The 13,481-nt window shown below is 40.6% G+C and overlaps 1 protein-coding gene across 4 annotated transcripts in view; it reads right to left on the minus strand.

Annotated features, from left to right (window-relative positions):
* The window catches only part of LOC115233628 (forkhead box protein O-like), a 206,165-nt gene extending 193,342 nt beyond the window's left edge, over positions 1–12,823 (minus strand). For 3 of the 4 annotated variants that reach the window (XM_029804168.1, XM_029804165.1, XM_029804166.1), the window contains exon 1: positions 11,127–12,822. In XM_029804168.1, the coding sequence (XP_029660028.1) occupies positions 11,127–11,597 (471 nt within the window). In that variant the 5' untranslated portion in view covers positions 11,598–12,822. Of the gene's footprint in view, positions 1–11,126 lie in introns of all 4 variants that reach the window. The other variant, XM_029804167.1, reaches the window with a different exon arrangement.
* Between the last annotated feature and the right edge of the window lie 658 nt (positions 12,824–13,481).

Below are 13,481 nucleotides of genomic sequence, written 5' to 3' on the forward strand. Positions count from 1 at the left end.
GAGATATCACATTCTTTGAGCGATCAATTATCAATTGCTACTTTTATAATGCATCTAAAAAAAAAAAAAAAACTGCATCTTTTAATATTAAGTCTTTTTGCAAATTAATAATGCAAATTAATAAGAGGAAAAATTATTCCCGACATACACATTGAATTTATATACGCTATTCAAGGAAGTAATAATTTAACATTTCATTTATAATGCAATTTTTTACATATTCGAATAAATAATAAAAAATTGCTATGCATGAAAATAGCTCTAATTGACATATGCAAAAATATAATTCTGATTGCAATGTATACTCGATATCGCCATTTTAGAAAAAAAAAAATTATTCCTACGAATGATAACAAACATGCAACGCTCATATTATATTACAAACACGGAGAATGTGCCGTAAATATTAACTAAATATTTCGCAGGAATCGAAATAACTATTTTTTTTTTTTTTTTTACATTCCCGTGAAAATGATTAAAGCCTTTTATAACGAAAAAAATTCGTATCGGAAAATTTATATTTCCTCTGCCGTATCACACACCGTATATATACACTCGCAGATTCCGGAACGCGCGTGCAACGAGCGTGTAACGAGCGTTGCCGGCACATACGGTGGAGAATAACGTATGCATCGAACGCTATCGCGCGTTAGGAGAAGAAGATAAGAGGTGACGACACAGAGGCATAGATCGTCGGGTTGGATTAAAAAAAAAATTAGGGACGCGGTCGCGCGTAGAAACGACGAAGACGGTGATGCTTTGGACATCGTCGTCATCGCGAAAGGAGGGAGAGAGATCGGTTTGGTGGAGAAGGGCGGTTAAATGGCACGAGAGGTCAGTGCCTCGAGAATCGGAGGGGGGGCCGGACACCAATTGGTACAGATGCATCGTATAGATGTATGAAACACCGCTGGGGACACGAAACGTACGCGCGACGCTCGCCCCGACTTCGCGCTTTTCCTCCTCGCCTCGACTTCGGTCTTCGAAGTTTCCATATTTGACAGAGATGGAAGTTTCCACGTGAAAATGTAATGTCGAGTAAACAATATAGATTTTTACGTTGGCGAGAACTTGTGAATTAGATCCTCTTGGTGTAATGACGTTTGTCAAGTGGAATTTGTAGAGAGTAGGGACTTCTGAAATTCTTCGGTTTTATAAAATATGAATAGACAGCTACTTTTCTTCTCAGCAAATATTTTGTAAATGTATTTTTAAGAATGTGCTAATATAGGAAAAAAAGAGAGAGAAGTTATTTTTTCTTCTTATGACATATGAAGTACGATTATTCAATTATTATACAATTAACACATTTTATCTTTACATTTAAAATATATTTAAATATATATATATACATTTAAAAAAAATTACATTGTTTCTTAAAATTACACATTCCAACTCAAATGTCAAATTAAAAAGAAAATATGAGATAAAGAAGGTCTGCTGGTTTTTAATAAACTTTGTAAGATAATAAACTTTAAAAGAAATATCATCGTTAAAACTTCCACTGTTATTGCGTAACTTAGTGTTTGCTTTGCTCGCCGATTATTTTTTTAGCCGAGGAATATTAATTTATTTTATGCATATTAAATCTCTTTTTCTGGTTAATATACGCATTCGCGTTATCGTAGTCATCTTTTATTGGAACTAGCGCGTTGCGTGTTAAAAGTAAAACCTACACAATCAAATATCCTTCTACAAATGACAATTCTGCATAATTGCATAATCTTGATCAGGACATAATCTCCTGTACCGTCGATTATAAAAACATTATAAGAGATTATCATCGTATTTTTCGTGACAGCTGACAAAACGTGAGTTCCGACTATGAGAAATACACTGTGTTATGTAATTTTACATCGGTACTTATTCCCGTTTGAAAATTACATGCGTTTGAATTCACGTAATATATCCCGTACAATTGTCGATAAAATGTCGAAATAAAGACGTGTGGAGATTTTTGTAGACCGATCCGATTTGACATAGCGCATTAGGACGCGCGATATCATATTGACACACTTTATAAACCGTCGCATGTTTCTTCACAGCTCGCATCGAGTATCTCATTGGTCGGCGAATCTTTATTCGTTACGATTATCTCAAGTTTGGTGCCATGACCCTTTCGGGATCAGCCATGACGAAGTGACCTATACTGATCTCCCGAGGATTTCTCGCACTACGGATTATAATTACGCTGCTGCCTACCAGACAGCGATAATCATATTATTCGATGTACTAAAACGTGAAACGTCCGGAAAGTTCTGTCGCGTTTCAGATGGATGGCAGCCACTTTAAGTATAATAATCAGTTCTTACCGTGGCAAGTACGCATGCATATTATAAGAGTACACTACCGGAAATAAGATGGGGGGATTAAATAAAACTGGGTATAATGAGATGGTTATAAAGTCAGTGCGTGTGCTTTTTTATATGAGGAAACATACTAATTATGTTGCAGACGGCAACATTCCCATTTCAAAGTTCCCTCCTCTTCACTTTTCTACAATAATTAAGAGTCTAACGTATTTAATTATACCGAGCGTCTCAAAAAATCCATCCACGTCTTCTTTGATCTATCTTCGAATAATTCGTGATAAATCTAATTCCAACGATTTTGTTTTACATTTTGATAATCGAATCTCGAATTAATATTCTAGAAAAATATATAATAGGACAGTGCATAGTTTTATAATTCAATTTTATTATTTATAATATAATAATCAATTTATAACATTATACAGTTGAAAAATTTATGTTTTTTTGTTAAAAAATATGTCTATTAAAATTTTTGTGTTAAATATTTAAACACATTCATACGTTAATTTAACATATTGCTATTGTGTTAATTGAATTCGAATGTTAAATTATAAAAACAACTGAAAAAAAGTGTAAAAATAACATGCATATATTTTTAATAGATATATTCCGTATTATTAATGACAGGATTTATCTGTTAAAAAAATGTACCTGCGTGAAGTTAGCACCCCATTTTTGAAATTTTAAAATTCTAAAGGTTGTTCCAGGTTGTTCTAGATATTTATTGACCAGCCAGTTTTTCACAAAAATTCGCTCATAGCTCGCGAGTCGCCGACTCGATCGGTGGCATTCAGATTCACCGTACATAAGAGCCGTCTTGCGCACGAACGAAACGCTCGGAGAATTATCGAGAAAATCGCTCGAGGCGAGAAATTTTACCGGGAGAAAGGCGGATTCTCTGCGATGTCGCGAGCTGTACAGAGGAGCGCGGAATCGAGAAGCGCGGTTGTAAAGCGCAACCGACATGATTCTGTCGCAATTTACCGGCGAGGGATTCGCAGCCTTGCTCCAGGCAAGGTGAATAGAGTGTTGACCATGGAACCTCCGAGACTGACAGCTACATTTTCAAAGAAGAAGACGGATATATACTTTCGATACGGCGAGAGTCTCGAGCTGCTGAGCAGGATACGACGTCACAGATTGCGTTTTCTCTCGGTTACAAGTATGTCGATATAAACTTGATATAAAAAAATGTCCAAGGATTCCATAAATAATTTATCTAAAATGATCCAGGGTCAAATACACAAAATTAGGTAATACATAAATCTGAATACCTATTCCTTGCCTAAAATCAAAAGTCATATTTCTGTCAAGATCGTTTAAATGAGTAATTATCTTCTAGCAGATTATAAAAAATGCCTGAAACAGGATAAAATTGCATCTTATGATAACTCTATGCGAGATAAATGCCTTTTTCACTTTATTATACACATTTTTTATATCACCTTCCAGGCACAATTTCCAACATTCCGATAAAGAGAGAAAAATTTCCTAAACTTTCTCCAGTATACGATTTTCTAATTATTTGGAAATAAATATAATATTCATTTATATGAATATTAATAATAATAATATATATGAATGATAATTATATAATATATGAACGAATATAAAATACAAGAGAAACATACAGGAATTTCTATATTGGTGCTATTTTTGTGCTAACTTGTTATTTATATAATTGTTGTTTATACACTGAGAAAAAAAAGTTGTTAACTTGACTAAATGCGTTCAACTAATTATTATTTCTTTAATTGAAATAATCGATTCCGAAAAAATTTTGGATAACGTAATCTATGTTTACAAATTTTGACCTTCTGCTCCGCTAAGATTAGACTCTATACATAACGCGAATAATTTTCGAAACGCGTATAGAGAAAAGAAATTTTCGGGCTTGTATCGAGTGTCCTCAAAAACAAAAAAATGATTCCCATAAATGTGGATCTGAAGAGATTTTATTTCCCATTTTATTTGATTTAAAAGCGAAATTGATAACTAAATATAAAAATATATCAGCTTCATAAATGTAAATGATAATAAAATATGTTTATTTACTTCATTTTTTAACTACTCAATAACGTATCTCGTTTTTATAAAATTTTAATCTAAGCTAAAATGTTCTTTAATTAAAGTTGAATAAAGTCTAAGCTAAAATGTTGGATAAATTTGGAAAAAAACGTAAATCGATTTTGCTGAGCGAAGATCGATTCCGAAAAAATTTTGGATAACGTAATCTATGTTTGCAAATTTTGATTCTCCGATCCGATAAAATTAGACTCTATACATAACGCGAGTAATTTTCGAAACGCGTTGGGCGGTCTGCCGGCGATTCACGCTAATTGCGCCGTTAACCCTCGTTTAATGACTGCGTGATAAAACACAGCGCGCTTTTCCGTGGAAAAACTCGGAGCTGCGGAGTGAATTTTTCGCTCCGTCGATTATGACACTTTACGTGCGCGCGCTTCCGATTTTGCATGATTTATGCTTCCATTAATTTGTTCACGCGGGGGATATGAGACGATACACGCATCTCGAACCGTGCCAAGTTTTTTTTTACAATGCAGAATTTTACTCACAATTATATCCGAGATCGCATGTGTTACAGATCCATTTAACAAATTGTTCATTTTTTTTTTAAACAAAATTCTTTTAGTAATAATTATAATGTGCAATAATTTTGATATTATTTTGAACACTACTAGTTTATACTAATTTTAATATTACGTGTATGTGTGTGTGTGTATTTTGTGAATATTATTTATTTGACAAGAGAGTGCAAAAAATAATTTCTTTCTTTCATCTATTATTTCATCTTTTATTTCTATTTTGTTTTCGTAATAATTATTTTCTCTCTCTTAAATTCGTATTACTAATTGTAATTAGATAAATTTGATTATATTTAATCGCCTAGTTAATTAAGTAATTATCACCCCATTTATTTTTTATGAGTATTATTTTAAGCGGGAGTATTTTATATTTTATTCTTTACAATTTTTTTTAATTATCATGTATACGTAGATAATACACAGAGTCTAATATGTGCTCCGTTTCGTAGAATGATTCACAATCAATCCTTCGGGCCGACGGAAATATTAGAAAGCGGCGACTGCTTTTCATTAAGTCGAGGATGTCTCGTTAAAAGTTTATATGGTCGATTACTGTCTTTATGCCTCGTTTTAATATACTCAATCCGTATCGGGACTGTGATAATTATCAAATCAAATCGTGAGAACAGTAGGACTCTGGAAACTGTAGTTCGACGTTCGTCATATCTATTTTATGCCGCCAGTTTCCATTATCGCACGTCTTATAAGTTAGCGAAACAGGATGAGCAGAATCAATTCTAATTAATATTTTTATTTGTTGCCTCGCGAAATTATTCCATTGTTTATACAGTAACCATTGATATAAAAATGTACCCATTCTGCGAAATGCACGTTCTTATAAGAATATTTGTGGAAACGCGAGAGTTCTTCTCGAGACTCTAAATCGACTACTGCCATAGAATCTCCTATCTTCTTGACGAGTAAATTTCCATCAAGCTTTCCACGTCAAGCAGATTCCTACGTTATTTGAAGATTGCAAATCGCCTCTCTATTTTAAATTAGCACAATATATCACCGTTTCATGTCGACAATCCTTATCACGCTAATCGCGAAACAACGACGTCAGAGTTACAAGGTAACTTCGCGTGAGATATTGTCACGCAAGGCACTGTTCAGAGAAATCAGAACACCATGAAACTATCCAGATGCATTTATAATTTTTTCCTGGCTCGGCAATTGCTGCGTAGTTAGTCCTATTTAAAATATCAATCGTATTGCATATCCTTGGAAATTCCTCATTATGACACGCGACGAAATTAATAGCCATAGCCTCAGTATGTATGTGTGATGGTTTCACCATATAAGTTTTTTATCCGTGTACAAAATTGTTGAGCAAAGCAATCATGATTTGTCTACGATCGTCGTTTGATGTCATCGGAAAAAAAAAAAATTATATATATGTTCAAAAAGACTTTTTCTTATTCTGTCGGAAAATATTCTTCCATATATAACTTTTGCGTAGAGAACGCGCGTGACATAAATAGCTTTGATATCATAAACTACTCCCAAAGTCGACACCTTGGATTTAATGACCACGACAATTTTAATTATCAGGAGAATGCGCCGCGTGTTAACAGATAAAATCAAAGCTTCTGCGCGACACATCACATTGATTCTCTCTCTCTCTCTCTCTCTTTCTCTCCAAGAAACCGGAGATAATTCGGCGATAACGATCTCAGAGAGAGAATCCGGGATTCTCCGTGGTGTTCCGATTTCACTGACCGATAGCGTTCCAGTATCTACCGTGCCGTAACAACGTGGAGATATCGCGAAGAAACGGAGGGACGGTCGGACATTCTCAGTCGAGCTCACTGTCGGTCGTTAGAGCGCGCCGGGCCGTCTCTAATCGTCATGGAAGGATACTGAGACCGGTGGATCAGCCGGTCTCAGGGAACGGGACGGGGAGGATTGGAAGGGGGGGGGAGGGGAGGAGAGGAGAGAGTTTTGTAATGACGGGCGCCAACCAGCGTTGGTCTTCAAACCAGACGGATGAATGACGTTTTTGGCTCCTCGACACCTCTCCTCTCTAGCGCGCGCGCTGCGCTAGAATTTCAAGCCTCCGCTATATAAAAAGGAGATGGGGAGGGGAGGGAGTGGAGGAGAGAATTAGGCTGCTCTATCCAACAGCGCGATGGCTTAAGGGCTTTTCACATCTCGGCTGAGAAACGCGAGCCCTCTCACTGTCAGTCCCCTTATTTTTCCTCTCCACCTTTCTCTCGCGACCTCTCATATAGCGCTCTTATAGAGTCTCTTATAGATGCGGCTATAACGTTATAGGCAAGCGGCACTCGTGGAAATTTAGCGGTAATCTGTAAAGTAAACCGCTTTTTCGTCATTACGTGTTAAATCTCGCGAGAAGCTTCAAAAGTAGACAATCACACTGTAAAAAATTTTTTTTAAATTCAGTTTTTATCTGAATTTTCAAATCTGAGTGTCTGAAAAAAATTTCAGGCAATCTATCTTAATTATTAGAGTCGTTTTTCTGAAAGATCAGGAGAATTTGTCTAAAAATTGAAGTGTGTCTGAAAATTCAGACAGTGTGTCTGCAAAAAAGCTGCGGATACTTTGTCTGAAGTTTCAGTCAACGCTTTTTTACAGTGTAAAATTGAAAAATACATGCAGGAGAGACTATCAACAGACCACATCCGAGACGAAGGTCTGAGCGATTCACGCGTAAAATTTAATTCACACCACGCCGACGAAACGCATCGCTGAGAGACGCGCATCGTCCGCGTTATCGCGCGCGGGCTAATAAAAATTTCTCGACTAGCGGAGGCGCGATTGCACGCCGGAAAGAGCACCAATTATTGTGCTCGTTACTCGAGTAACAACAATGTTACCATAAGTAACTACATATAATACTTGTAGCAACGTAATTAATAGCGCACGCGTGATAAGCGCGCATATAAGTGCGGAAGGACCTTGATATAAAAGGGGATAAGAAGCGCGCTTGATGAATAAGTTCCACTTGCACTCGTGATATCTACATCATTAATACCGTCTATTTAATAACGTCTCACTCGTACAATAAATGTAACATTGCAATATATTCGCGTTGATATCGGAGAAAAGACTTACGATCGGTCATAAAAACGAGGCTTTATCTATACAATTTCTCGCGATTTCCTCATTTCCGACATCATGATCCGCCGATGACCGATGTGGCATCCGAATGAAATAACGAATAACTCGTTGAGAGTGCACGCTGGCAAGAAGAGAATCTCTTCCCTTTCCTCCGATTCTCGATTCTCGGAACCGCGTATCCCTGAACTTTCGCCGGACATTTTCGCGTGCCGCACACTAAGCCGTGCATAAATAATGCGCGTCGTAATGTCGTCTGAAGAGAGCGAAACGAGCCACGACGATTGTCCGTCCGGCGGCATCGATTTATGCGTGTACTTCGACCCGGCGTGACGTCGATGATGATGATGGCCGGCAGCGACGACGACGACGACGACGACGACAATGGCGATGGCGATGCGCGAATCGACGGTGCAAACGGGCCTTAAACTCTCCCCGCGCTGCTGCATTTTGCATCGGTATGCATTCCCGTGCGCGCGCGGGAAACACAGAGAAGAAGAGATACAGATATATATATATATATATATATATACCTCTCTCTCTCCGTCGGTTCTCCTCCGCGCCACGTGACTGCACGCTGCAGCTGTAGCCGTCGCTCTGCGCGACTTGCATCCGCAAGTTCCTCGCCTCCGTGGATTTTTAACGCGAATTCTCGCCACGAGTTTGACGCCTCGGCTCGACAAGCGATAATTGAGCGACCGTGAGTACACCAAAGGTATTCCTCCATAACCGGCAATTTCTCGTATTTCATTTAAATAACGGAGAAGCGAGGAAAACACATGGATGGAAAATATATTCGTCGTGACATTTGTCAATTGGTTAAGGCGTTCGAGAATTACGAGAGGTCCTCAAACTTGGACTCTATTGGCTATGAATAAGGATTGCAATAACTTTTCCTTCATATGTCAAAACAACTTCAATTCAAATGCGTCAAAACAACTTTACTAACTTTAATCATGCTGCGTACAATTGGAAATATTAATTTTTTTATAGTAAGATTGATTTATTTTCTTAAAATATCCTTGTACACCTCGAGTACTAATAGTGTCAATTCGAGAATATGAGTAAAAAGATGCGGCTTTTTACACGCGAACAATTTCATGATAAGTTAAATGGCTAATAAACGCAGTATTAATGATTAAGTTGGAATTTTTACGATTTTATCTAAACAAAAAGATATTAGTTGTCCAATATGTGTCTCTATCTCTTTATGAATTGTGAAAGATCCTTATAAAAATAATATACCAGTTGTGTATAATTTCTATATAATTTTTATCTTATTTTAACTATTTAATCATAGAAAATCTGACAATTGCAATTCTCTCTCTCTCTCTCTCTCTCTTTCTCTGTTAAAATATCAGAAATAATGAAAGAGATTAAAAAATGACGTAAGTGCCAAATTAAAGAAACTCTGGAAAAAACGCCGAAGAAATATTCGTCCAGTTCAAAGAAAAAAAATTTTTTTTTTCTCGCTATTTAAAGTGTCGTTCCAACAAAGTAGGTTCGCACGTCGACAGACATAATTTGCGTAGAAGACTATTAACAATTACACACGCGCAACTGCAGGTTTTCAAGATTGAATTACTTCGAAATGTTGATGACTAATTAGTGAACGAAACACAAAAACGAGAGATATCTCGCCGGTCATATACGTAACGCGTAACGTCGAGCCCGTCGACCCAGAAGCACGAGCTTTATAATTGTAAACGCTATAATGCATTATTAACGTTTTAATTATGTGCGCCGCGCTAAATAAACACTCGCTGCTTCACGGTTCTAACGTTTTGTTCGACTCGTATTCGCGTTACATTTGTTTAATTTCATTAAAAGATCAACTGTCGTTTATACAAGCTATTTTGTTATTAATCAACAATTAATGATTTATAAGACTATAACTTAATATTTCGTTTTAATCGTATAATAAACAGTTGCGATTTTCGTTATGTTTACCGCGATAACTGTGACCTTTATTTTCCTCGAAAGATTACAATGTCGTAAGTTTAAAATTTACGATGCGCGTACGTAATTTATGTAAAATAGATTCGATTCCTGTTGAAATAAACGTTTGATGTATTTACTATCCTTTCTTTATCGTTTAGATAAGCTTCTTCTCTTATCAACGGTAAAGCGTAGTTTCAAGCTACTCGAGATATCCACTGTTTCCATTAATTAAAAAAATGTTAAACAAGAATTTATAGGAGCAATATTTTCACAATCGAATGACAATCGAAAGGAATTAACAGAGGAATTATAGAAAAATAAAATCGATGAATAATCGTAATTTTAATAATTATTAAAATTATTAAAATTTTACACGAGTGTATTAAAATTATAAAATAGAATAGCTCCTCCCGGACTGAAGATATTGTCTAAAACGTCCGTCCGTAATGTAATCGCGACGTGAATCATCAAAAATATCATGCGCACGAATTCCCGCCGGATGAATTCTCGCGCTCTAACCTTCGCACTGTCGCGTGTCACAATTGTTTCCATACAGAACGGAAGTTTTTATACTAGCGTGTAAACGTGACTCTGGAGTGACTTCGGCATTCATGCCGCACATTTAGTTCGAACTCGGGTTACCCGTGATAAAAATCGCGTTTCTTGCATTAAATGAAACTCCGGCCATAACGATGGCTCCAGGAACGTGGACTTTTTGTATTTTATTGCGTCTCGTGTGAGTCATCGTTTTAGAAAAATTTTATTGCGCATTTGCGTTAAGACGAAAAACAAGGACGCTTCGGCCAATGTGACACTCGATGATAAGCAAGGAAGAATCATTAACGCGAGAATTAATGTGTCGACACGAATTTTACGTTTTACTGCTAGTCGTTTGCATATCGCTCCGTTAACGAATTATACATATATCTTGAAATCACGAAGCGTGACCTCTTCAAACTTGTCCCAAGAGATCAAGGAAGATTCAACGCTAGAAAGGTCGCGCGTTTGTCATTGGGATTCTCATTAAAAACACGCTTTGGAAAAAGTGTTTCGTGACACAGGATTAAATTTTGATCGTCTAATCCCGAGTTTACCTTCTGACTAGAAGACAAATACACACATACACACACACACACACACACACACACACACACACACATACGAAAGTGGAAAAGTGTTCGCTTACCTTCCAACCGGCGCTGCTGTTGTTATCACCCTTGTCCTTGAAGTAGGACACATTCTGGACCATCCACTCGTAGATCTGTGAGAGGGTGAGCCGCTGATCGGGCGCGCTGGTGATCGCCTGCGTGATCAGGTCAGCGTAGCTGAGGTTACCCCAGGCGTTCCTCCTGGACGAGTTCTTCTTCACCGTCAGTAGACCGCCCTGAGCCAGCTGGGTCTGATGGGGCGGCGTGCCGCCTTCGGCGCCCTCCTTCGTGGCGGGCGCGTTGCCCTCGACGTATCCTTCGGGTCGCGGTAACGGCCATGTGTTGGAACGGGCTCTGGTCTGTGGCTCGAAGCCGGTCTCCAGATCCGGCGAGGTCGAGAACTCGAAGGAGACTCCCTTCTTCTGCGCCTGCTGCTGTTGCTGTTGCTGCTGCTGCTGTTGGGACGGGGTCATCGGCCCCGTAGCTGAGACCGGAACCGAATCCATCATATTGGATGATAGATCGACACCGAGAGAACCCGTTCGGGCGCGAGGGAGACGATCCAGATTGCGTTTCGGTCGCACTATCACTAGATACAAATGTATACGTGTGTGGAGAGATGGCCTTCGTACGTCCTCGTTCGTCCACGTTCAAGTCAGATTAATGTGCGTCGCTGCTACTTCTCACTGCGATTCCTCGACACATCACCACCAAAAGGGACCATCGATCGAGCGCGGGATCGGAACGCGCGGGAACTCTGTCGTGCCGAGCGACGACGACGACGTTCGACGGCGAGTTCGCGGGGAGCGGCTGCGATTGTGCCCTCACGTGCGACTGGCGACGGCGATGAACCAACTGAGGATTCCGGTGTTCTGCGTGCCGAAAGAGCGCGCGCGAGCGAGCGAGCAAGAGAGTCGTAGAAGGAGAACGACGGCGACGGCGACGATGACGGCGATAACAGCGGCAGCGGGGGAGAACGAGCGAGAGAGAGTGAAAGAGCGAGAGAGAGAGAGAGAGAAAGAGCGAAGATAGAAGAGCAAAGCCAGTGGTGCGAAGAGAGAGAAACGATGATAGGCGCACGACGCGGCGGAAGGAGGGAGCAGACCACGTGGTCAAACTCTGTGTTTACAAGCCGTGCCGTCCGGGGGTCACGTGGCCATGTTTTGATAGGAACTTGGCCCGCCAGCACGAGCCGAGCGAGAGTCTACTCTTCTACGTCGTCACTGATGATGACGATGATGGCTGCTCGTCGCGGCGTGATTCTCTCCGTGTTCGGCTAGCGACGACGCGATCCTCCCTAGAGTTCGCCGATGGCGCGATCGCGTTGACGGTGATCCTTGGTGCCCTCGTTGCTCTCGGCGGACCGTTTTTCCTGGTATCTCTCATCGATTATCCTCGGGATCCTCGGGATCGCCGGCGAGCTGTCGCTCCGCGCGTTCCTCCGAGCGATCGCGAGGTCGATCGCGCCTCTCTCGTGTCGGACACACGTGGACGAGTCTCCTTCGGGATGAGAATCCGTCTGTCGTGACGATGGTCGCGCTTTCAACCCCGTTCGGCGCGAAAGAAGAGAGGAGAGAAAGAGAGAGAAGGACTTGCGAACGTGCGCGCAAAATCGCTCGAAATAAATGACGACTCGTACTCTCGTATACGACGGATATGAGGTAAAGGAAACCTACTGACACTACGTACAACTTGCCGGCAAGGCAGCGCGGCGCATACTGGCGAATTCCTCCGGCCGGCGCTCGGAACCGACCGAGTGGAGCCGAAGTCGCGAGGAGCGAATTTGCGACGCCTGTCGCCGCACTTTGGCGCGCCGATCGCCGACAGCGTGACATGTGCGAGCGAGAAAGAGAGAGAGAGAGAGAGAGAGAGAGAGACGGAGAGAAAGAGACACGGAGAGTAAGAGAGCGAGAGAGAGGGCCGAAGGAGTACTCTCGTAGCGTGAAAGGGAGATGCACGGAGGGTACTCGAGAGTGGGGTGGTACTAGGTGGGTGGCTCGGCGGCTTGGTAGGGACAAGAAAACCGGAGTGGGAAGCTAACAGTATAGTGGGGAGAGAGAGAGAAAGAAGGATAAATAAGAGCGAGAGAGAGACAACTACGGGTTGCAACTTTGTGTGACGAGAGTGGGAGGCGAGAAGGAGAAAGAGAGAGAGATTGAGTGAGCCGGAGTCGGTGAAGGAACGGGGGAGGAAGAGGGACGAAGAGGGGAAATGCGACGCGAGGAGGGAGAGTGCAGCGTGCACTCTCGTCGCATCTAACGGGTGGGCGGGAAAAGGGGTATATACGCTGTATCCCACCTCCCTTTGGGGTTTAGGCATCGCGCGCAGAACCCACGAGGAGGGAATATTCGCACGCGGTGCATCTCTTCCCTCTCCCTCTACCGTCCTCCCCC

The sequence above is a fragment of the Formica exsecta genome, unplaced genomic scaffold (assembly GCF_003651465.1).
Source record: "Formica exsecta isolate Colony F162 unplaced genomic scaffold, ASM365146v1 scaffold18, whole genome shotgun sequence".
In the NCBI taxonomy this organism is placed as follows: domain Eukaryota; kingdom Metazoa; phylum Arthropoda; class Insecta; order Hymenoptera; family Formicidae; genus Formica; species Formica exsecta.